Source organism: Xyrauchen texanus, chromosome 49 (genome assembly GCF_025860055.1).
Source record: "Xyrauchen texanus isolate HMW12.3.18 chromosome 49, RBS_HiC_50CHRs, whole genome shotgun sequence".
NCBI lineage: Eukaryota > Metazoa > Chordata > Actinopteri > Cypriniformes > Catostomidae > Xyrauchen > Xyrauchen texanus.
Window position 1 is genome coordinate 15,319,754 of NC_068324.1, and position 26,624 is coordinate 15,346,377.

At 38.5% G+C, this 26,624-nt stretch overlaps 1 protein-coding gene across 2 annotated transcripts; it reads left to right on the forward strand.

The window, feature by feature from the left end:
- Positions 1–13,428: 13,428 nt before the first annotated feature.
- On the forward strand, positions 13,429–26,127 carry LOC127640711 (uncharacterized). Of its 2 annotated transcripts, none has more exons than XM_052123414.1 (6): positions 13,429–13,567; positions 16,407–16,887; positions 17,414–17,489; positions 18,526–18,604; positions 20,652–20,787; positions 24,443–26,127. In XM_052123414.1, the coding sequence occupies exons 2-6, from the start codon at positions 16,447–16,449 to the stop codon at positions 24,857–24,859; spliced, it is 1,149 nt and encodes a 382-aa protein (XP_051979374.1). In that variant the 5' UTR covers positions 13,429–13,567; positions 16,407–16,446; the 3' UTR covers positions 24,860–26,127. The 2 variants fall into 2 exon arrangements, with proteins under 2 accessions (XP_051979374.1, XP_051979373.1); XM_052123413.1 differs by having other exon boundaries at positions 13,439–13,761.
- The last annotated feature ends 497 nt before the right edge of the window (positions 26,128–26,624 follow it).

The following is a 26,624-nucleotide window of genomic DNA, read 5'->3' on the forward strand; positions in this document are numbered from 1 at the left end:
TGAGGATGAGAGAATGATGACAGAATTTGCATATTGTGTGAAATATCCCTTTTAACTAATGCAAAATATTCTCACTTGTACCAATCCATAAATTTGTCAGACTCTTGTTTAGTACTTAATTCAATGAAATTAACTAGACTGCTAATTTGCTAATGAACCAGAATTAGTCGACTAAGAAGTTGGACCGTACATTTATGTACACTGATGCATAAACTGTCTGTTAACACAATCAGTTAATACATTGCTATGTTGAGTTGATTAATCAATCAATCAACTTTTGTTATTTATACATTTTTGGTCTTTTTTATTATTGGCCAATCAACCTGCTTTAGGCTAATCTTTATGGTAGGCCCACTCATGATCACCCTGTTTGTTTTGGTTACAGGAATGTTCCGGGTTCAATACAAATTGTCAGCATTCGTGACAAAATGTCGATGTAAAGCAGTTCAATGGAAAGGAGGAGGCAAGAACTGGCCTGGCGATATAAACAATATTTTAATGATTAACTTAAACAAAAGACAAACACACACATGACGGACATGTCCGTAAAAGATCTCTCTCTCGCACCACCGTCCGCAATCGGCCTTTATCCCTCTCGGAGGCTTAATTAGCCTGATAAGGAACCGGGTGTGTATAATCACGACCCGGCCCAGCCCTCTGCCCTGCCACAGTTGATTACCACATGACTTTATTTTGAAATGTCCCTCCTTTAAAAAAAAGATGCAAGAATCACGGTTACAGCAAGGCACTTGGAAGTGAATATGGCCGTAAATTCGGTCAATTTTTGATTAAAATGTATAGCCACAAGACTTAAACACAGGTTAACATGATTTTAGTGTTATAAAATCTCTTGCTAACCTTTTCTTAGTAAAGTTAGTAAAGTCTTCAATGTTACATTATTATTATTATATTACCTTTATTATTGAAATGTGATTACTTTGAGCTTGCTCTTTCATAGCTCAGGAGACTTAAAGAAATCAAAATGATGGTTTTAGGGTTTTAGTTTATGGCTATAGCATCTACAGTAGATGCTAGTGTACTACAAGTGTATTCTAGTGTACTCAAAATGAACCTTTAGGGGGTGGTAACTTTTTACTCTATGACATGCGCTACACGGATGCATTTCACTGTTGTGCACACTCTCTGTCTCCTGCCTGAACGCCTTTAGATATGCATCCTACCGCCAACGCCAAGTGGCGGATGCCGCGACTGACCCCCCCGGAGAGTTTATGGCCCCCTGCGGCCGGGGTATTACAGGTAAGCCTGTGCATTAATGCGCCCCTGGGCACAGATAAGACAATTATAAGACAATTGTTGTAATACAGCAGAAGTATAGATAAAAACAATGTACAGCATGTATTTATTATTATTTAATATTGAAATAATTTGATTGGGAATGCTTGAGCCTGTATTGAATCCTCTGACATTTGATTGCAAACTTTGTCATCTTGGCAAATCTGAGCACAGTTTGAGGCATTGTTGAGATCTCTACTGAAAGTACAGAGAAGACATGTGAGATTATTGGGGTCTAAAAAGAAAAATCTGAGAAGCAAGTTTACATGTGCTCTACAATTAATCTGATATGTCTACAAAAACAATTGAGATATTCAAGAGATCGCCAATGATTCATCTTTCCAGCAGGAAACTTCACAGCTATTTCAATACAACTAGCTATTCATAAACGTGTAAAACAGGATCTGAAGATCAAAAGCACTGTGTGTAAAGCATGGCCAGCAAAGGCTGAGAGAATCTTGAGGGTTTTGTAAACAAAGCAGGTTCACATCCCTTTCAGAAATGAAGTTTATCTCACTCAGCAGGACGTATGTTTAAAAGAAAACTCCAGTTTGGCTTCTGCGCCACCAAGTCTCAAGGCTATCCCACAGAACTCAGAACTGGAAGTAAGCCAGGAGATTTTTACTGTCTGAAAATTGGGATGAGATCCAAATAAATGAATTACAGTCCTGCTGTGGGCCCCATCAAGTTATGCAAGCCTATGAGAGTAACAGTCCAATAAAAAGTAGTAGAAAACTTATGTAAAGCTCTCATTACTGTTGCTTTGCCCAGTAAGGAGGGGACTTGGAGTTGCTCACCTGGGGCTGAATGGGAGAACGGACTGTACGTTACCCACAATAACCCTCTCCAGTTAAAACAACATACATCATCACGTATTTCTGTTCAAAACACACTTTTTACAAGTTATATGGAAAGTTTTGTTGTTCCAAACCCTTCGGTCACCACTCACTTTCTAGTCAAGTCATTTTTATTTCTATATGGCTTTTCACAAAACACATCGTTTCTAGCAGTTTTACAGGAAATCATGCATTAACAAAAAAACTGTAATATCTATAAAGTCTTAGAGTGATCATTGTGTAGTTTGATTAAATATGATTGTAAATTGTGAATACAAATTTAATAATTAAATAATAGTTGTATTTAGAACCCCTTTGAGCAAGCTGAAGGTGATCTTGCATCTTTTTTCCATACAATGAAAGTGAATGGTGACTGATGCTCCTTTTGTGTTAGGAACAGGAGGCTACTGGAAGAATGTGGTTCCAGGAATGTAGGGTGCCACCTCATACCAATCCATGAGGGCAACTCTGCTTGCTGGCCATGTCAGATAAACCAGTGCAGCTTGGCTCTGATCCGAGCACCGCAAGGACCAGTGTGATATTTCCTGCACTCATCAAATATCTTGTTTCATAACGGCATTCATAAAAAGGACTGTGCTGTTCAGATCAGATTGTTCCATGCTGGGAACTGTTGACCTGTAGAACGTGAAAACTGATTATTCGACCAGAGAAAGACAAAGCAAATGTAAAAATGAATCAAACATTGACAAACCAATATTTGGTTCACAACTAATCTGAATACATGGGGGGACATATCCCCCTTGTAGGGGAAACCAGAGGACCGAGAGGAAACCCACACAAGCACAGGGAGAACATGCAAACACCACACAGAAAGACTTTTACCAGGACCTTCTTGCTGTGAGGCAACAGTGCTAACCACTGAGCCACTATTCTCAGTGCTCAATGATTTTCATCATCTCAGAAATAAATATTGTTAAATATAATTAAAAAAAAAATAAAAAAAATAAAACACAGATTTTGTTCTTTTTGCAAAAATGAGCTCTGCCAACATCAATGGAGTTCTACTCAATGCTTGAGTATTTCTTCCCCCACAATGGTCACCATTATCAGTTCACCAGGGTTTTGAATGGAGCCTTTGGTTTGGGCTGGTGTTCCTATGATTGAATTACAATGAGTGCAGAAGGATTGTGGGTGATCAGCTTGGTGCTGTGCACTGATAGCGTTGTCATCCTTTCTGCAACATGAGATGCAACCAGTCAGGGTGCAGTCAACCATAAACACCTCTAACTGATCTGGCCTCATTTCACTTGACTCTGCATTTCTCACACAAGAGAAACCGCCCTCCCACCAGAGGACAGGCTTGCCACTGCCTTATAATAATGTGGTGCCAATCTTCGGCAATTTAAAAAAAGAAAATTATAAGTAAAAAATTAAAAAAAGACCCTTTACAGGCGTGATTGGTAAAAAGCAGGTGTGCAGGAGAAAAAAATGCAAAGCAACATTTTAATATTATGACTTTTGTCAGGTAAATAACGTATGACTAAATAACGTAATGACCATTAGTGTTCTGGACCTTATATTTTTTCTTCAAAAAGAAAATTACAAATTCATTTTATTTAGATTTATTATACAGGATGGTCAGTCAGCCAATCATTGTCACTAACAAAACACAACAGGGTGATCTGGACCCCAATGTGAAGCGGAGGGGAATTTTGAATCACTATTTTGTTTTTTGTGACAATGACTGCACATTATCCTGCTTTTTACATAGCTACTTACCAAATAAACAAATAAATGTACATAAAATATTAATTTGAGTTGAAATAATCTCATTATGGGAGATGAAAGTGACCAAAAAGTGGTACGCAAGACATGTAGAAAATCACTTGCCTGGGACATTAGCCAATCATACAGTTTAACAGTAAATATTCAAAAATATCAGATAGCAGAATGCTGTGATTGACCAATCAGAATCAAATATCCCAAAACCCTTGTAATAAGCATATCCAGTATAATGATACACTAGCGGCTAGTGACATTTTACATTTTTAAAAAGTGCATGAATGAAATATTTATATTATATTTATAATTCAAAACACTGAGACATCAAGTTTATTTTAAGTGCATAAAACAATAGTATGATTACGGACATGAATGACCATATAATCAACAGCAATGACGTTGCTATGACAAAGCTTTCACCTAAAAACACTGAAACACTTTTAACCCTTACAACTAACTGATAGTCCATCACCTATTTCAAAGCTGAGGTGCAAGAAATTATCTTTTGAACAGCAAGAATATTCTAAAAGAGCAGAATATTTGAAAACAGCAGAGTTCCACCGAGTCACACAACAAACAACTGTGTATTTTGCAGTTGAACTATAGTGTACACTGAGGGCAGGACCCTTAGAGATGTCATCCACTAGATCCATTGATGCTAGGCGTGTCACGATTATTAAATAACTGTCTGATCGCGATTATTTTGGCTCGGCCAAACTCCTGTGAAAATAATTAACAAGTAAAAACCTTGATAGTGAAAGCAAAGCATTGTGGTTTTACTTTAAAGGATTGTGCAATGGAAAATGTTCCTGGTTAATACATGTTGTGTTAATGACACGCAGTGACACAGAGATTTCTGTGGAGTGATAAAATGAAGAAACAAAATCTCAAAGGGTTTGATCATAAGTTATATTTGATTTAAAACATTATAAAAATATATGAGTTCAAAAAACAAGTGTAAATGTAAAATATACCAAAACAAAAGTTGAAAAAAAAAAGAAAATGTAAGTATTTAGAAATATTTTTATATTAAAAAAAAGTATTTTTCATGTCATTCAGAAGTTTTTAAAGCATTAAAAGGAAATCATCCAAAAACACTTGAAAATTTACCAAACATATATCAGCGTTGTGCTGATTTAGAATGAAAAATGTAAAAGATTGAAAAAAGAGAATGATTAGGATGATCAATAAATTAACAATTTACTGCCATTGCCTTGTTAATATGTAATCTATAAAAGTAACCATAGTCCGATTACAAGTATTTTTTTAAATGTAATGTAATCCAATTACAGGTACTTGGTTTTTGTAATCTGATTACATAACCCAGATTACATATAATCTGTTACTACCCAGCACTGCCTATATCTAATATGTATAGATACATGTTTATGAAATGCTAATTTCTTGCAAACAAAATCATTTCTTCTCTTCAAGTGATTTGCAAACGAGAAAGACCACGTGTTAATTACAAACATTTTTTTAAAAACTCCATAAAACAGATGAATGCATCATAATGTAGGGGTCAAACAAATGGTAAGCACACGTATACCGTAGTATATTTGATCCCACAGCACTGTGCATGAATTACTCAACCTGTTTGAAAGTGAACACTGTGAACACATGCACTGCTTTGACTCATGTATAGCCATCTTCATCTGTGCAGTGTGCATAGACTTGGCAAGAGTGCTTACATAATCCTATTAAAATACACCCTCAGTCACATGTAGCATTCAGCCCTGTGGAGAGATATCCTACTGCCGCTAGGGCTATGCTGGCAGCTGTTCAGACATTTACACACACACACACACACACACACACACACACACACACACACACACACACACACACACACACACACACACAAAGCCATTAAATATTCAGCTGTGATTCGCTGCCAGAGTTTCAGTGCCTTGCCTGCATGTGAACTGTCTGTGGAAAAATGAGCTGAGAGCTCTCCCTCTGAGCACTTCACATGTGACTGTGTGCGGAGTCTTTGCCAAGGAGCAGAGCATGAGATAACACTCACACACACACACACACACACACACACACACACACACACACACACACACACACACACATAGTGAAGGGAAAATGAGGTACAAGAGTGGCAGGATGTCCAACCCTATAAAGGGAAAGTTTACACAAAAAGAAATATAAAAAAGAAGAAGCAGTTAATCATATCCCCTGACCATAATAAGGAATATTAGTACCATCTGAGTAATTAAAGCTTGAAGTATTACCAGTTTTCAGCAGGGGGCAGTAAGCAAAACTCCAGATTCCATTCACATGGAACTCTTGCAGGACCCGATTACATTTCTTGCGGCACAGGATTAGATTTACAAATTGAAGGTGGGGAATGGACTATTAGTAGTAGAAATAGTATTACAGTGAATATTACATAACTTTTTAGTAGTGATGTTTTTCTGTCATAATTCTTTTCCTTATAAATATATCTTTAATTTTGACTGCTATTTTATTTTGAAGTGTTCCTTTGCAGATTTGACCAAGGAGCTCTGACGTTATGATGGCAGATTCCCACTCTGGAAAAGCTGGTCGCTACATGACTCCTATGGACAACATTTATGGGCTTTTTTTTTCTCATTTGGAGCTCATTCACTTTTATTATGGAAAAGAACAGCAAGGTTATTCTTAAAAAATTCCCATTATGAGTACAGGGACAAAGTTATATAAGGATTTAAAAGTAAATGATGATTTTCATTTTTGGGTGTACACTCTCTTTAAAGGCTCAGTTCAGGCTTCCTGAAAGGGTACTGGGTATTGCTTTTTGCCGAGAACTTCTGCCCAACAAACATGACTAAAATAACCAAAACTCCAATTGCATTACTGCCACAAACTGACAAGTTTATTTTGGCTGTGTGTACTTGTGAGGGAGCTAATGAGTGAAAATGATGGGCCATCTCACCATAACTAGAAGGAACTGCGACTGTCAGATCAGTAAAAAGTCAGCCATGAAGGATTTGTTTTAGGATCTGAGCTGACTTGAGAAACCACATAATCACCAGGGTACATCTGGCCAACATGGTTTCAAAAGATGCAATTACACCATCTGGAGTGGCACACAAACAAAAGAATACAATATAAAGAAGCATAATCACCAGTTCAGATGCATTGTAGCAACTGGTGATTCAATGGTCAGACCTGTTAAATTATGCAGGCTTCTTTAATATTTAATAAAGGGTCGTTGATGTGCCCTAATGTTGAGGAGTGAAGACAAGAGAACTGAACATGTAAAAGCTTGTTATGCACAGCTGACATAGTTACATAATCAATAAACACAGCACATGGAGTTCCACTACAAACAATGTCTCCTTCTGGAATAATCTTGTTAGATTGGGAATCAGACTTTTGGTGACAACAAAGTTTTTTGGATTGTCATGCTATTTTACCCTCCAAAAAGCAACAAAATCTGTCATGATTTCGAGTTGAATGTGCTTTATGATTGCTTGTAATGTGGGGCACAGGCTGTATCTGCCATCACACACATTTTCACACACTCACACTTGGATCTCTTATATGGTGTAAAAGACATGGAACACAAAGCAGATAGGGCCAGTAAGGATGAGTCATCTCAGCTGTTCATACAGTACTCAGAGGAGCGTTACAGAGATACACACGTCACTCTTAATTAAGTCATCCACACTCACAATCGATGCAGTTTAAACACAATTTCTTCTGCCATAAAGGGACATTATATTTCCTTCAAATGCACAATTGAGATCAATTCAATATTTAATTATCTTTCAAGTTCACATAGAAGTGTTCATTGGGTGTAGCAGCCATTTTCCAACCTCCATCAATTAAATAAATTAAAGGTCACCAACCATACATGATGCACACCAAACCACCTCCACACATGGGTAAATTCCTTTGCATTGCACCATTGTCATTATTATTAAGCAGATTTCTTCATATACAATAATGACAATGAAAAACATACCTAAAGAAAATACGATTTCTTTTCATTACGGTAATGACAATGAGAAACATGCCAGATGAATATTTAATTTCTTCACAGTACCGTAATAACAATAAGAAACATGCCAAACAAGTATGAGATTTCTTAGCATTGCAGTACTGACAATGAAAAACAAGCCAAATGAAAGTGAGATTTCTCCACATTACGGTAATGACAACGAGAAACATGCTAAATGAAAATTTTATTTCTTCACATTGCCGTTATGACAATAAGAAACATGCCAAACAAGTATGAGATTACCTAGCATTACAGTAACGACAATGAAAAACGTGCCAGATGAAAATTTGATTTCTTTGCATTATGGTAATGATAATGATGAGCAACATGCCTAATGGAAATTTGTTTTCTTCAATTTACAGTAATGAAAATGAGTACCACACCTAATGAAAATGGGATGTCTTTGCATTACGGTAATGATACTGAGAAATATGCATAATTCTCCTTTAAATAATGTCACAATGCAAACAATAGGCTTCATTTGCTTTTTGCAAAACAACATTTCTTGTTTTTACTTTCCTGATGTGTGGTGCAATGTGGCCAGAACATGTTCATGACAGCTTTTGTAAGATTTACACACATACCCCTACACAAAGTCACTCTCCCCTTCATAGCGAGGGTAGTGATTTTTTCCTGGCCACCTGTGGGGATGACATTCAGGGTGAAGGCGATGTGGGAACTCAAGATGTTTTTTTTTTATCTCTTTTTTATGAATGAGAGAAAGGGAGTGAGAAATCCAGCATTACCCTGCAACCCTCCATCCTTCTGAATCATTCGGGCCCATCTGACAGTGTTGTAAATCACTGAGCCAATTTTCACCTGTGACTCATCGTATTCCTGCCACAAGGAAGGAGGAAGGCAGAGCATCACTGTCTTGTGTGAATATGCATGGCAGAAACTAATAATAAAAAACATGCTGGAGCATGTGCGAGTGTGTGAGGAACCTTGTATTTGTAGATTGTGGAAGCAGTCTCCCCTGTGAAGGCATATTGAGGTTCAGTAAGTGAAGAATGTCACTGCCGTCTCCAGCTTTGAATGACAGCTCACACTTTTGAATCCTGGTAATGGAATGTGAGAGGTATAAAAGATAAATATGTTTAGGACCATTAAGGTTTTTGCATCATGACAAACTTCATGGCAATAAGCACATTTTGCACCGAAATTCGCATTACCATAATGCATGCAAATGTTTTGCTTTTGAGTTTTTATTCTCAATGATGATTCACATTACTATAATACAGTATTTTTTATTTAAATTCTGCCTAAATTTAAGGCTGAACAACACACTACCATGATGTATAAATACTTCACAATTTGAAAAAAATTACCCCCCCCCACATTAAAGTAATGGGAGTGAGATTTTAGTTGCTTTAGGGTAATAACTGGGGTTGTGTGCTAAATTGCATTATCATTATTTGTATAATTTTTTTTGCAATGTTACATTATTTTCATGCCAATATTGGCAGTTCACCCAAAATGATCACATTGTGCCAGATAAATGACATTGTGAGAATAGGAATCATCTGTGGTGTTTTGCAAGCCTAAATGTTGTGTCATTTGTTTTGACTGTGATGATTGCTCAGCCTAGGTTGTAATGTTCTCATTGTATTACACATTGCAAAGTAGCCAAGTAATTTGAGAAAAGTCCAGTTGTTTGCTCTTCATCCTTTCATGTGATGTTCTGACTACTGAGCATCTGCAGGTTGTTTTGGACACATAAACTGGTTAGGAATGTCCAGACTTGGTCCAAACCACTGATAGTGATAGTGTGAAAAAGAGTGTGAATAAACTGTCCAACAAGACCTTGATAGTGAAGACTGTGTCGACCAGTAGCGTATTGTGTATGTTATCAATCCCATTGTCTCCCACCTATAAGGGAGTGTCACTTCGGCTGTTTTTAGCAGCAGCACGTCTGTATTTGTGACACACCTTCTTTGCAACTGAGAGAGCTTGGAGATATGGTGGTAAAAATATAGTTCCTTGCCTCTCTCTCTAAACTCAAACTGAATCGGCAAAGCAGAGCCACACCTTTGCCATTACGCGCACCTCCCCCTCGCACTGACATAAAACAAAAGTCTCCATCTGCTAAGCAGTCTATGATCTGTACCGTACTATGCCCTTGGGAAACCCCTCAAGAGGGATGGAAGAGCAGTCACATCAAAGTCTTATAAATTGGCTCGAACATGTCCATTACTAGCCGCATTAGGGCTCATTCCCAGAAGACAGTCCACATTTAAAACCAGACCAGTTAGCTTCCATTTGTTAATCCATCAGGGTGGCGTCTTTGGCTCAGTTCAGAGCCCACAATGTTTTGTTTATGTTCTCCTAGCCATTAAACACATGGCATAGACAGAGAGGGAGAGAAATGGAAGAAACATTGCATTTGCATCAATTATAATTTTCAATTGTGCAGAAAGCAGCGACAGAGGATGGGTGGGTTTTTCTCACATGTGCTCACGTTTTCCGGGGAGGAGGACTATGAGTCATTGGCTCCAGGCTGTGGATCTTTGTCTGGAGTCCAAACAGAGATCCCACCCCCAGAGAGAGCGATGCAGGGATTTTGTGTCCTTATTTGCTCTCTCACAACCACAGTCACCAACTTGCTCACAACACTACAACATGAGCATGAAAATGCCAGTGGACGCAGACAACCTGGCATGTCATTCTCTTCGCTTTCATGCTGTCTGAGAGAAGCAAAGTGCACTGATAAATGTGACACACTCTGCTGTGATGGAATAAAGCCACACACTTCACCTGCTGTGGGGCTTTAAGAGAAGGTGCAGCATTCTTAACACAGCAAGTGAAGTACTTTGGAATGTTTTTCCACCCTGCCCCCCTCACCATGGAAACTCCACAGGCTGTGTAAAAACAGTGCAAGCGTAAAGGCATCACGTGTGCAACTCAACATGAAAGAGAACATGGTGGCCTATCACGTTTAGCCTCATTCATTAATTTGACTAGGTCCACATAGGACCAGCTGTACTGTGCACATTGTAGTCAGTCGGGAGCAGGTAAGGATAAGCCTCGGGATGGGGAGAAATAGAGACTGACTGCAGCACACATTGAATGGCTCCTTAGACACATGTATCGCTGGCTTGTGGTACATGCAAATGTTTCCACATTGGTCTATTTGCAGTTGCAAAATTATCAAATCATGCCATCAGTTGAGCTAAAAGTAGGATAAAGGTCCAGTCCACATATTAATTTTATTCATATTTTCATTTAGGACCAATAAGATATTTGCATTGTGAAATTATTTTCATGGCAGTAAGCATATTTTGCCCCAAAATTCTCATTACTATAATGCATGTGTACATATTGCTTTTGAGGTTTTTTTATATTATTCTTCTTAATGATGATTCTCATTACTGCAAACTGCTTTTTTATAGTACTGTAACTCATTGACTTCTTTTAATTTAAAATCAACATAAATTAATGGCTATATGCAAATACAACCATGATATAGGCTATACTTATATTTACAGTATATATATATAGTTACTATATATATTTTAAACACGTCCATATAATATTTTCACAATTGTTTTTATTAAGGAGCATTATTTTGCAACACATTTCCCCCAAAAGTCTGATTACCATAATATATTATGATGTTTTACTGGTCTAATTTTTTAATTCACATCATTTTATATGGTGGTTCTCATTAGATTCTTATGGATCATACTTTTTTTTTTAATTTTATTACAGTAGAAATTTGCTATAATAAAATGCTATTTAATTAAAATAATCATAAATGAGAGGCAGTGCAACAAATACTACTGTGCCATGACTTACAGTATACTTTTTGATTTAAATAATATAACATAAAATATTTTTCTCATTACAGTAAACAGAACTAGTAATATAAATGTGCTTAATTGTCATGAAAATAGTGTCACAAGGCACACACACACACACACACACACACACACACACACACACACACACACACACACACACACACACACACACACACACAAATGTGAACTTATTCTTGGCAGGTTCACATCCATACACAGTTCAATTACTTTTAAAATTACATACACTGGCAGCCAAAGTTTTGGAATAATGTATAGGTTTTGCTCTTATGGAAAGAAATTGGTAGAAATTGGAAAGTGGCATTCAACTGATCACAATCTATAGACAGGACATTAATAACATGAATAACATTACAATTAGAAAACAAATTCAAAACTACTTCAAAGAGTTCTCATTAAAAAATCCTCCATGTGCAGCAATGACAGCTTTACAGATCCTTGACATTCCAGCTGTCAGATTGTCCAGATACTCAGATGACATTTCACCCCACACTTCCTGTAGCACTTGCAATAGATGTGGCTGTAATGTAGGGCACTTCTCACGCACCTTACAGTCTAGCTGATCCCACAAAATCTCAATGGGGTTAAGATCCATAACACTCTTTTCCAATTATCTGTTGTCCAATGTCTGTGTTTCTTTGCCCACTCTAAACTTTTCTTTTAGTTTTTCTGTTCCAAAGTGTCTTTTTCTTTTAAATTCTTCCCATAAGGCCTTCTGAGTCTTCTCTTTACTGTTGTACATGAAACTGGTGTTGAGTGGGTAGAATTCAATGAAGCTGTCAGCGGAGGACAAGTGAGGCGTCTATTTCTCAAACTAGAGACTCTGATGTACTTATCCTCTTGTTTAGCTGTACATCTGGGCCTTCCACATCTCTTTCTGTCCTTGTTAGAGCCAGTTCTCCTTTGTCTTTGAAGACTGTATTGTACATCTTTGTATGAAATCTTCAGTTTTGGTCGATTTCAAGCATTGTATAGCCTTCATTCCTCAAAACAATGATTGACTGATGAGTTTCTAGAGAAAGCTGTTTCTTTTTTTGCCATTTTTGACCTAATATTGACCTTAAGACATGCCAGTCTATTGCATACTGTAAGTGATTTTCTAGGACCAAATTCACAATTTAGCATGATTACTCTAGGATAAGGTGTTTGAGTGATGGCAACTGGAAATGGGCCCTGTCTAGATTTGATCAAAAATAACTTTTTTCAAATAGTGTTGGTGCTGTTTTTTTTCCATCAGTAATGTCCTGACTATACTTTGACTGATACACTATCAGTTGAATGACACTTTGGTGGATTAAAGTACCAATTTCCTTCCAAAACAGCAAAATCTGTACATCATTCCAAACTTTTGGATGCCAGAGCACATATTGCTAAATAGCTATAACATATACTCTGATCAAATATCTTGTATCCCTATAGAATGCACCCGGACCCTATATATGAGGGATGTTCGTCCCAGAAATCTCTTGCGTCATCCCATCAGAGCTAATGAGGCATAAAAAAGTTATAGCGAGAAAAAAAACGCTCAGAGTTGACATTCAGTCCGCCTGTTGGAATGAAACCGATCCGCGTGTCCACGTGCTTTGGCAATTTGCATTTCATTTTAATATGTAAGCGCATCTCCCCTATCAGCCGAGGCTGGCTTCAAGCGCAAAGTCTATTTGTCAGATTCGATCTGGACGCGCAAATCGGAAAGCCCTGCGTTTTTGTGCCCGCCCCTTCAGACACGTTGCCTTGGGAGAAGTAACACGGGGCCACACAACCGCAGGTCTACATAGAAACCACGTACACCTCTCTGTAGAGACTCGGGCGATTCAGTTGTCTGTGGATATACTGCTGAAACAAAGGAAAGTGAGACCTTTCGTCCCATCCGGCTTGAGGTACGACCAGCGTTTTAAATAATAAGGATCGCTACCCAATACGGGTTTGGAAAAGACAGGCGCGTATAGATTAAGAGATATAAAAGGGTTTATATAAGGCTTTATGTGTATGAATGCAAAAGATGTGGAGTAGTGAGAATGCCGCGTGGTGAAGTTATCCATCCATTTGGGAAAAGGTGAAAATACAAACTTAGGTATGTATTACTTATTGTAATCTAAAAAACACATTTGAAGGTTTGCTGATGTGCTGCGTTTATTAAACACCCAATCTAATAGGGTTTACTCATACGGAGCCTGTACAAATAGTTGTCGGATTTTGTTACTTGTTTTACGCAACAAAATAGATTCGATTTCAAAAATAAATTTCATATAAAATATTTGAAAAGGCCAAAATTGCGGTGGTCTTGTCTTTTAAAGAGTGTGATAAGCTGTTAGTCACCATCAACAGGGCCCCACCCTCAATAGTACGACAGGTACATTAATGATATCCAGTACGTCTTTTTATTTATTTATTTTTTATATTAGGGTTAGTAATAATGCAACAGCGCAAAAAAATGTGCATCGCGACCTCCTATATTTGCTGTTATAGACATTCAAAATGTTGCGCTGTTAAAAAATTGTCACGTGCCCGTTGTCTTTGTTTACTCTGGGTGCCAAGCGCAAACAAAATACAAAACTCTCAAAATACACCTTTCAATGATTGCCTTTGTTTTATCATATTACCGGTTACCACAATCTAATAAAGGGCCTTTTCATGCCCGTCCCCAGCTGTCGACAAAACTTGTACTCGATATGAAAGAAGAGTTTGTTCGTTAAAGCACGGTTTCCTTCGGTGCGTTTTGTTTGATTGTGCTCTTGCCAAAATCCGTATTGAGAGAGAGAAGCTTGTCACTGTTACTTCAGTTTGGGTAGGCTGATCTTTATGACCGTTATAGAGCCAGTTAGTCCCGTGCTTGAGTTACACGTTTTGCCCTGCCAATAAAGAGACAATATGTAAAACATGTGTCCAGAACTTTTTGGCTCAGAGGTTCGTTTGTTTGCAATGACACTGAACAGCTGATGTGCGGATAAAACGTTGGTGTTTTGAATGTGCGTCTGAAAATACTTTGCCAGTAGTGATGTATAGTGGTACATAAACTGTATACTAATATATATATATATATATAAGTTCTTATAGTATAAGCAAAATTGCCTTTAATGCATTTAAACTTCATCTAGTTTTTACACACATTTAAAGTGCATCCAGAAAGATGCCACATGTATTTTTTTTAGAAATCCAGATAGTAACATTTAATTATGACAAATGTAAAAAGTGAAAATGCACTTGTTTCTTTATTGAGCTATTTCAACCTGGTCTGACTCTTCATAATTACTTTCAATGATGTAACCTAATGTAATCAGGTTGATTTAATCATGAATAATACGTTTGACTTGAATACCATACGTTTATTTTATCTTCCCACATTAAGCATATTTCTTTTTACAGTGTAGGGGTAGTTTTCTGGCATGTTTGAAACAATATTTATTCACCGACATGTAATTTTTTTTAAAACATACATCATGTACACCCATTTATTGACACTCCTTATGATTTGTGGGTATCCTTTCATCGTTTTGATGTTTATGAGCACGTTCAACAATTCACCCTTACAGAAAGCGCGAAGCCCTTGTTCCTGTGAAACACTTGCTTATAGCAAATAATCACTGCCTCATTAGACGTAACATTTAAAATGCTCCTATAATGCGTTTTGACATATTCCTCATGGCCTTTCTATTATGAATTACTATGAACTGATGGAATTGATAATGCAAGCGGAAACAATACTGGCTCCTAACTGTGTGGCCTTTAATTATTTTCAAACCCCCTCTTTTAAAAGCAAGCCCACAAAATAATCTATAATTTTTGGATTCAACCACCATTCACTATACCTGTGCATTTAAATTGGGAGCAAGCTATTAATAAAGGGCTGCAGCAGGAATGACACTATTAAAATGGCGTATTTCTATGGCCATTGCTTGTGTTCTATGGTGTCACCATGGTTGCGGCATTCTGTTCTCATTGAATAAAAAAAACAGGGCTTTGAATCTGTGTTTTTTTTTGTCACCTGCTTAATTTTCAAAGTGTTTTTCAATTAATTGCAAACAGAACATTAACAAATGCATGTGCTACAAAGCTGCACATCTATGGAACAGAGACCACAGCTGTAAATATAAAAATGTCTTTAATTTCAATTTTGAATAAATATGTTCACTGATAACTATGTCACTATAACATTATGCTTAAACAAGGCTTGTGTAATAAAAATACATTAGTGGATTATTCTTTTTAGGGTTTGATTTGGAGTTTTATTGAAGTATCAATGCTGAGAGAAGAATTAACAAAAGAATGACATTGATGTCAATATATGGTGGTTACTCATGGTTAAGACAGCACGTTGCTTGAAGGCCTAATAAATGGTTTTTGGCAATATTTTTGAAACTGCAGTTAGTCTTTTTATGGCCGCTGTTTATCTTTAGTCTGAGACTCAGTTGGTGGGACTGGAAAGCTGGCTGGTCTGAATGTAAATTCAGTACCCCACAAGATTTTAAAGATGCATGCTTACATTGGCATGTTTTACCACCCATGTCTGCTTTACTATTAATCTCTCAAATGGTTCTGAAATAGTCCAACACCGCAGAGTCAGTTTTTGTATTTAATGTTTCAGCCAAATCAAAACATTTTTCGAGAGAACATTCCTTTTCCATTATCCAATTTCATGCCAGCTCTTGTTGTAATAATGTTCATTGTTAATGTTTATGGAAATTGGAGTTTAAAATGCTCCATCCTGTCTCCTCGCAGGTCAGTGATGGTCAGTGCTGGTTAGAACCTGCTTCCGAAGATGTCAGCTTCAGATTCTGACTATTCTATCGACTGGCTGGCCAGTGATGATGAGGACAACGATAGTGAGTTAGAGCAGGACTGTACCAAAGCAGAGGGGCAAACCACACTGCCCAAAGCTCCCTGCTCAGCGGTCATCCAGGGAGCCCAGACTTGCCAGCCTCTCCCAAAGTGGAATGGAGTTAAAGAGGAGGTGAAGGACAAAGAGAATATGAGCTCTCTGGGATGTTCTCCTAGCTGTGATAGTTCGGACTTATGCAACGACAGTGGGCTTTCTCACTTTGGCCAAGGGGATCGATCCATTTACAGCCGGTGCGCCGACATTCCTAAAGGCAATAAGAGGCATGTGCTCAAGAGAACACGGAGCTCCATGGTGCTGGAGCACAGGGAGAGGCAGCTCACACCCGAGCAAAAGGAGAAAGACAGGCTGTTTGCATGCAAGGTGAGACGTGCCACTTTTGGCGTACGCATATGTAATTTGCTGGTATGCCAATTGAAGGGATGCAGTGTTCTGAAAACCACCCTTATCACCTACACGATCATTCTCCAACCGAGCAGAATACATTAAAAAAAATAACTGCAGCAGAACCACTTACAGGAAGAGCCCTCCTCCATGTGTTCTTTCTAGGTGAAAAGGGAATGAGTCACGCTCATGAGTCAAAAAAATGTACTGTTATTTCCCTACATAGTACAAATTATCATTGAAATTCTATGTCATTGGCACAAATGTGTAAAAGGCTAGATGAGACATTGTTTTGCATCATACTATGCATAATAAAGAAAAAAAGGTTGAGCTCTATAAAGGAATGTCCTAACATGAGATGACGTTTGTATATGGTAAATGACTAAATGTAATGTCAACATCCTGTACTAAAAATATCAAAACTGAAAAATCTCAATGTAAGCTAAACGATGAATAATGAATAGTAAAAAAAACAATGCTGAATGATGTTCTTTGTGTTTCTCAGTGCTTGGAGCTGCATTGTTACATTCACCCACTGTCCTCGATCCTTAATGGCCTACGGTCAGGCAGATACCGAGAACGTGAGTAATCCCCTATTCATTCCTACTAGTTTTCAGTCATCATTCTACTGCAGTTACCCTGAACACAACTATTTATTGTCTTTTGCCAAAAGCTTGCCTAGTTAGATCATATAAGCTGTTAGTTTGAGAGAACAGTCAAGCCAGAGGCACCATGGTAAAAGAAGTGAGATTTGAGACTCAAATGTGTCATGAATATACATTGTTTGACATGAGGCTACCGAATTGACCACAGTCATTTCCTTTTTGTATATGGGCCTGGCTTAGTCATAACTGAAAATGTATGGTTAGAAGACGTTTAAAGCAATGCAAACCGCCCATCTCTAAAAATACACAAGGGCCTTGATTGAAATACCTAAAGTAAAAAAGTTACATGGTATGACTCTGTGCAACAGTAGAAATGTGTATATTCACAGGGTAATATAAATGATCCAACAGCAAGCAACAAATCATAGATTACTCCGCAAACTTGTGTTGCAGATGGGGTCTTCAATTGGAAAAAGCTTTATTTGATATAAGTGTTATGTAGGTTAATACACATTTTACAATATAGAAAATATTTTGGGCTTGATTCTGGACTTGAAATTACAGCAAAAATAAATACATTGTGATATACTGTTAATTTGATATATGATGGGGAGTGTAGGAGTAATTTTATATGTGAAATTTGTAACCATGTTGCTGCAAATATTGCCTCTCTGTAAAATCTGCACCGTTAGGGAGAGGTTACTGTTAAACTGCAACAGATGATACTAAAAATGTTGGACGCTAAAAGAGAACTTTATTGGCTAGCTTAGAACTCCATGTGCTAGAAGACCGATTGTGCACCAGTTGGACCCACTAGTGGATGCTCTGTCTGGGATCACTGTCAAAACGAGGGCTCTGAGCGATCTTTAGCTTGGCCATAGAGACAGTGAGTCTGCCCTCCCATGTGCTTCACAGGAATCCATCTGCCTCACAGACTTGGCACGGCCTGTCAGAGACAATGAGCTGGCACTTCTCATAAATCGGGTTTAAACTGTGTCTTCTTCTTTCACAGGCCTCAGCACTTTCCAAGAGAGTGTGGCCATGGACCGCATCCAGAGGATAATGGGGGTCCTGCAGAATCCCTGCATGGGGTAAGTGTCTTGCTGTTTGTCTTTGCATCGCTCACTGGCTGCTTGAGGGTGGGCTTTAGTCCTCACAGCACTCCAACGCAGATCGATCAGATAGATGTGTCCATTTACTTAATCTACCTCAATTCACTTTCTACTTGAAGTTTCATTGTTGTCTTTTTTAATTTTATCCCTAGTTTTCCCAATTTGGAATCCCCAATTCCCACTACTTAGTAGGTCCTTGTGGTGGCGTGGTTACTCACCTCAATCGGGGTGGCTGAGGACAAGTCTCAAGTTGCCTCCATTTCTGAGACAGTCAATCTGTGCATTTTATCACGTTGCTCACTGTGCATGACACCATGGAGACTCCGCATGTGGAGGCTCATGCTATTCTCCGTGACCCAAGCGCAACTAACCATGCGCCCCATTGAGAGCGAGATCCACTAATCGTGACCACGGGGAGGTTACCCCATGTGACTGTACCCTTCCTAGCAACCAGGCCGATTTGTTTGCTTAGGAGACCTGGCTGGAGTCACTCAGCACGCCCTGTATTCAAACTTGTGACTCCAGGGGTAGTAGTCAGCATCAAGACTTGCTGAGATACCCAGGCCCCTACATTGTTCTTGTTGCTACATTCTGTTAGTTGTTGAGTACTTTGGGAAAATATTGTTTTGGTGCGTGTATATATTTATGCACCTTAGCAGTAAGCCAAGGTTGAGTTCTCTCTCATTGCTCACAAATGACTACTATGCCCTCAAATGTATCTAAGGACACCTTTGTTCTGAGGGAGTTCAGGAAATGTTAAAACACACGGTTTTGCAGCATGATGCTTGATCCAAAGCGGCAGGAGGGATGCTGGCCAAGTAAAGACCTGCCACCACAGGTCTGAAAATGGCTGACCAAGAATAGAATTCAAACCCGGGTTGTTAAAAATGTCCTGTCTTGCTTGAGGTAATAACTTGTCAGATAATTGATTAGTCCTACTCTGTTTAGACAATGTAATGGCTGTGATATCATCTGTGGGAGGAGTCTGTGCTCCTGTTGCATTGAATGACGTAATAATGGGTCAGGCTGGGTTTAGGTGGGTCATTTACTTTTCCTTTTAACAGCTCCTGGCAAGCGGCCAAAATTTGTTCTCATTGTATTGCATTGCACTCACACGTGAGTATTGGACTTCATGAAGTAGTACAGAGTCTAGAACATCTAGACCATTGGTGTACTTTGGCCTGCATCCAGCAGTATTGCAACTTGCACAGCATAAAAATGTAGCTGCCAGTTTGAAACGTGCATCCACTGGCAACATGGTTGATGGGGTTTTGGGTGGGGTCCTAATTCAGGCCATCTGATCAAGGTACTGAGCCAAAACTGCCTCTGCTCAAACCCAAGCTGATGTAGGCAACCAGGCAGACAAACTGGGTGTGTGGCTTTCTCCCCACCAGCAAGCTCAGAATAGGACCCCCTCACTTCATTATACCAGATGGCAAGCCCCCGGCAAAAAAGGCACATCTGAAGAGGGCGTACAAATGTAACATTTATGGAAGTGGGTGTATACATTTAAAATGCTGATAATGAGGCCATAGCAAATAGACTTTGGTCATGTGACTTGCAGTAATATCAGTTAACCACCTGTCAGGGCCGGTGCGAGTCAATGGGCACCATGTGCCTGTGTGAGAGTGTATCTGCATCACTGTTTTTCAGCAAAACTATTTATTTTCCCTGTGACGTGAATGCCAGTGCTGCAGGCTTATAAGTCTATATTTAGAGGCGAGGGAAACGGTTGCACTCTAGGCCACGTGTGGGTACAAACATGTGTGACTCAACACATGAGCTGTTCTCATTTTGAAGAACACGTTTGTGTGTTGCGTATACGTGCATGCATGCATGATGCCGTTTACTTGTGGTTAAGTGCTCTTTCAACTCGCCTACCACCAAACAAGGTTACATACAGACTGGTAGACTTTTCGATCATGTCAGACATGGCACGCACTAAATCTGAAACCGTATGAGCCAATTTTTTTACTGCATTTTTGGGTTGCCTGACTTAAATATTTTTCTTTCTTGTGCCATGCAGGGAGAGATATGTCAACATTATTTTGAAAATGGAGGAAATGTTGAAGAACTGGTTCCCTCACATAAAACCCCAAAGAAGTGACCAAGCAAACACCGCAGACCTGATGGAGGAGATGACCCTGTCTAAGAAACCCAAGGTAATGCTCTCAAGTCAGACAAGGCTCTCTAAGAGCTGTCACGAACATGTGTAAGTTAAGACTGCAGGATAATACAAAAAGAGGGACTAAAATACCCATTATACTGTAATCACTGGACCGAAGAAGAACAGAACAGACAAGAAGGGATTAAAATCTATTTTTACAGTTGTAGAGGTATTAAATGTGCATCTCATGTTCCCTAAGAACAATGACGGAAAAGAACAGGTAATTTTGGAAAAGCTTCGAGAGGATAAAAAAGGCCTGCAAAGACATCTGAATACAAGAACATTTGCAAGCCTTTTTTTTAATATAATTTACAAAAATGTACAGTGATAATCAAAATTCTTGCCAAGATACAGTAGTTTTTACCAAAAAACTGTGGTTACTTGAAATTTGCAATATATATATATATATATATATATATATATATATATATATATATATATATATATATATATATTTCTCCCAATTTGGAGAGCCCAATTCCCAATGTGCTCTAAATCTTCATGCTGGCATAGTGACTCTCCTCAATCCGGGTGGTGGAGGACGAAGCTCAGTAGCTTCCGCATTTGAGACCATCAACCCGCACATCTTATCACATGGCTTGTTGAGCGTGTTATCGCAGAGATGTAGCATCTGTGGAGGCTTTACGCCATCCACAGCGGCATCCACGCACAACTCTACACACACCCCACCGAGAGCGAAACACATATAGCGATTAGAGGTCGACCGATATTGGTTTTTTCAGGCCGATGCCGATCTTTTGAAATCCGGGTCGGCCGATTTATTTTGGCCGATATGTGCTTGTTTTTAACCTCTTATTTGAACCTTTTATTTGCAAGATAATATGTAACACAAATAATTACTTAAGATAGACCAAATTTCTCAACAAATACATTTATTGAACACTTGACACTTAAATTAAAAATGTATAATGTAAAAACATATTATATAAATAATGTATAACAAATATATTAAATAAACAAAGCAGGTGTTACGAACTGCTCCGAGACACGAAGGTTGAGATCCAAATGCAGCTTTAATTAAGGGGCAATCCAGACATGTAATCCAATATTCAGAGCATCCAAGAGAAGCACAGGCATAACTAGGGATGGGTATCGTTAAGGTTTTAATGGTATTACTATCTTACCGATACTGCTTATCGATCCGGTACTTCAACTGTATTCTTAACGGTTCATTTTAAGATAAACGTTATATAGGCACAGTGATTTAATTTCAGGAAGGTCTACTAACATTACTGTTCAGGTGTGGTCTAAAAAGAAATCTAATAAAGTAATCAATTGTAAAATAACACTGCATAGTTTATCATAGATAGATTAATGCTTATTAATGCAGAAGTTATTCATTCAAGAGCTGTAAGTGATTTTCTCTTTGCCTTTTGTTGTTTGATTCGCAGTAATGGCTCAATCGTCACTTGTTTAATAGACAGCTTCCCCTTTAAGACTGAGTTCAGATCTAATAGACTCCTGATGCAGCATATTTTCTCCCAACTATTTCCATAACTACGTCCATTTAAGACATAAACTGTGTTTAAGTGAATCTCCAAGTCGGTCGTTTAGACATATTTTTGTGTATAGTTGATCGTTTAGATGCGCACATGAAACCCAAAGTAGTCTATACTTTGCGCGCCGCCTTGGGAACGGTATCTCTTGCGCTATTTTATTATTAAATGTGTCCCGCAGTTTAGCAACAGTAGCATTTTACAACAATCACCGATCGTGCTGATTCTGACGTTAAGTTTGAGTTTTAGGGAGAAATGTCAGTGCACCGCTGTGAAGGGTAGGAAGTTGTGCTAGACAGAATGCGGCTTATGTATAAATATTCTTTTTATAATCTTTGGAAGGCGAAATATAAAATAAAATCAGACTAATATCACAGACCTAAACCAGGCTACGTTTGAATGTTTAGTTCTGTCACTCATTTAGCTGGGCTGTGTTGTGCTCGCTGTGCGCGAGATCGATCTCTCTCTCTCTCTCTCTCTCTGACTGCAAATAGCTAAATTGCACCACAGACAAATGGATTCATATAATTATTATACATAGAAATGGCTGGCGAGATAAAATAACTTTCTCTTTATAGCAATAATACATGTATTTTCTTAATTTCTCCAGTACTGACAGCAGAACCGGTAACGTCCGAGCTTACCAAAGCCAGTCCTTCAATAGCATATAGCGCGTTGGTATCTTTTTTTATTACATATTTCTCTGCATTGAGTGACAACCCTCTCAAATATAAGACACACAAACAGAACAAATAAAAGTCTCAGATTCACTGTCTGTAATTGCAAAATTCTTGCTTGCTTATTGTGACATGATAGCAACCCTTCTGCTGTGATAATGCCACTTCAACTATATCCAAATATCCAAAGTAGCCGAACGTCATGTCGCGTTTTTTCTCGAAGTTGGCAGTAAAATATCAAAAGTTTTTAATTAAATATAAATAAGTTATACAAATTTAATCCTTACTGTTTTCTCCAAGGAACTTAGCTCCTTCCTTATAGGCACTGGATGAGGTCTGCTCACTCTGCTGGAAAATGACTCTAGGGGCAGCGTGCGTCAAACACGTGTTCCACAACAACACTAGGCTGCCCACAGATGTGCCTGCCTAATAATCGGCTTGATATACTTGGAAATTGGCCGATGCCGATTATGTAAAAAATGCTAAAAATCGGCCGATTAATCGGTCGACCTCTAATAGCGATCACAAGGAGGTTACCCTGTGTGACTCTACCCTCCCTAGTAACCAGGCCAATTTGATTGCTTGGGAGGCCTGGCTGGAGTCACTCAGCATGCCCTGGGATTCAAACTAGCAAACTTCAGGGGTGGTAGCCAGCATCTTTACCACTGAGCTACTCAGGCCCATCTTTCATCAAACTATGGAATAACATAAATGGAATTATGGGAATTATGTTGTGACTACAAAAATCCAAAATAAATAAAGAATATGTTAAATTTTACCATCTTCAAAGTAGCCACCCTTTGCGTAGTATTTGCAGAATAGGTATCACCCTGGGATGCTTTTAAAACGGTATTGAAGTATTTACATCTATGTTGGGCACTTATTGGCCACTTTTCTTTATTTGATCCAAGTCATCCTATTAAAAAATTTTTTTTTTTAGTTTTGTAATATTAATATGGTGGCGCAATTATATTTTTGACTCCAAATATAATTTCAAACATTTAAGCATACGCCTTCAGATCAAAAGGTTTTAAAGATCACGTGAAACATTTCAGTCAAGTGACGGCAGTGTAAATGTATAATGATTTTAAAGACTAATTTTAGCGATTGTTATTTTGGCTGAAACTATGGTCACCATGGTCAATTTTAGAAAGGGTCAAATCATCTTATTGTTGTGATATTGACAAAAAAATTATTAAAACAAAAAAAAAAAAATATATATATATATATATATATATATATATATATTTAAAATAAATGCATTACTGATGCCTTGTCAATGGATAGAGAAGATTTGTGGTCCGAGGTAATGGCCTATCTAGCTTGATGGCCAATTTATTGGTCTGGCTGATATAATTGGCCTGTAGATTGTTTAGCACAAATGTTTAGTCATGTACTTGACTTAAAATTGTAATAGTTACAAATGTAGATAATTTTCTCTTTTCATAATTTACAGTTGACTCCAGCTGCATCTGCCCTGCTCATCGGCATTGCAAACCCTGCCACCACAAGTGCCCCTTCCATGGGTAGCAAGACAATGAGAGTTCGTGACCTCACCCCACCTGGGCCCTACTCTGCAACCAACCTAAAATGGCTCCACACAACACCCATCTGCTCCCCAACGTCCGATCAGGCTCCGGGGACAGTTCGTAATTTTCTAACAGCCAACAGAGACAAAGACGTGACACAGGACAACTCTGTGTCCTCCAGCACAGACTCTCTGTGTAGTAAGACAGACTCTACTCCCAGTCGACCACTTCCAGGCAAGATTAACGCCCCATGCCTTGAGAGACTGCTTAAATCTACAGAGAGCATTATCACCCAAAAAGGTTCAGTGGGCATGGGTGGAATGGCAGCCGGCAGTTGGTCCTAATCCTGCAAAAGGGCTCTGGGAGTTCAGAGCCTTGCTAGTGCATGACTGCCCCCAACTGGTCTGGAGTCACCTGCTTCCTGCCTCCATTCTAGCCTTGCGGAGAGGCACAAAACACAGTGGAGGGAGTTGAGTGTAGCCCAGCACAACCGAGTGACATGTTTGCTTAAGAACTGAAAAGTGTCAGAGTGTGATCTTTGTGTGCGTGGGGTGTATGTCTTCAATTGTTCCCTTCTTTTGACTGCAGAATAAGTTGTAGCAGTGTGTGTGGTGAGGGTGGTTAGAAGGTTCTGGCTCAACTCTGTAACTCTGATAAGGTTTCCTCTAAAGACAAAGCAAGAGGAAAAACCTCCCATTGCATTAAGATCTGATGAGGCAGCATATTGGTATCTGTGAAAAAGCTAATCACTAGAAAAAACAAAGCAGCCAATTTATCAAGAAAGGGAAGGGAAAAGAGAGAGGAATCCATTCTGGGAACACTTAAGATATTCCAGTGTGTTAGTGATCTCTATTGTAGATGTGGTTGAATGTGAATTTATCTATTTAGTTTGCTCTTTAAATCCACTCTGGAGAGTTGATTGATGTGACTGTTACTTCATAGGTTTAAACTTCTTGCTACATTTTTGGTACAACTGTTCTACCTCAATCTGACACCACATCTCCATTAGTGTATGGATGGATCGCAAGAACATAGACTCAGAGCGAGGAAGCCTCATAAAGCGCATAGAGAGAGCCAAACTTGCCTGTCATGCCGAGGTGCTGGGTGCGAGCTGTTCAGGTCGGACTAACACGGGAGGCTTACTCCATGGGAGGAAACTCTGGAGGTTTGACTGGTGCCATTGTAAAGAATGTGAACTGTAAATCTTCGATATTTTTTTTCTCTCCCTTAAGCCTCCTAGTTCAAGGGCATACAGTGCCTGTTAAATCGATGTCAAACTGTGCCTCTTCACTGGTTTTTAAGGGAGAATGAGACCCTCCGGAATACCTGATACCTCTGAAGGATGTACAAAAAAAGGAAAACCAGGAACCTTCAAAACTCCTGCCATTCATTTTCTGCTATCAAGTAAATTATTGAAACCCTTGCAAACTATTTCTGTGGTCATGTGAGACAATGACATTTCTGTTTGCCACAGCTGGATGATATCCAAGAGGGGAAGGTATTAACTGTGTACATATTTGGAAAAACATTGTTAATTTACCCTTACAAAGTGGCCTTTATAGTGAAATATTTTATACTTTCAGAAATAAATGTGGTTATATTGTTTGCTGTATTCCATTTGTCTTAAAGTATTTTAACTGATCACACACAAATAGGAGAATCTCACAATATGTCCAGGTCACATTTCACAACAACATTTTTAAATATTTTTGTTTGACACAAGCTTATTTTTATGACAATTTCTGTTTATTCACATTATTAAAAAATCTTAATTGGGTCAAATATGGCATGAAAATATGACCTGTTCATGACATGTTTTTTCAATGGCTGATGATGATAAATGGAGAGCAGGGTGGCCGATGGGTAACAATAATGGTGATGCAATTTAATATAAAATACAATCTAATGATAGCACACGATATTGCTGAAATTATACAAATGTTTATTTATTTTTTACTCTATTTACTCAAGATTGAAAAAAATTTAGAGGTCCAGAGGCCAGTTGCAGAAACCCTTTAATGAAAATATCTCTGCTCTGTAGGTCCATATAATGCAAGTCAATAGGAACCAAAGCTTTGAAGCTCAAAAAGCATTTAAGGGTTGCATAAA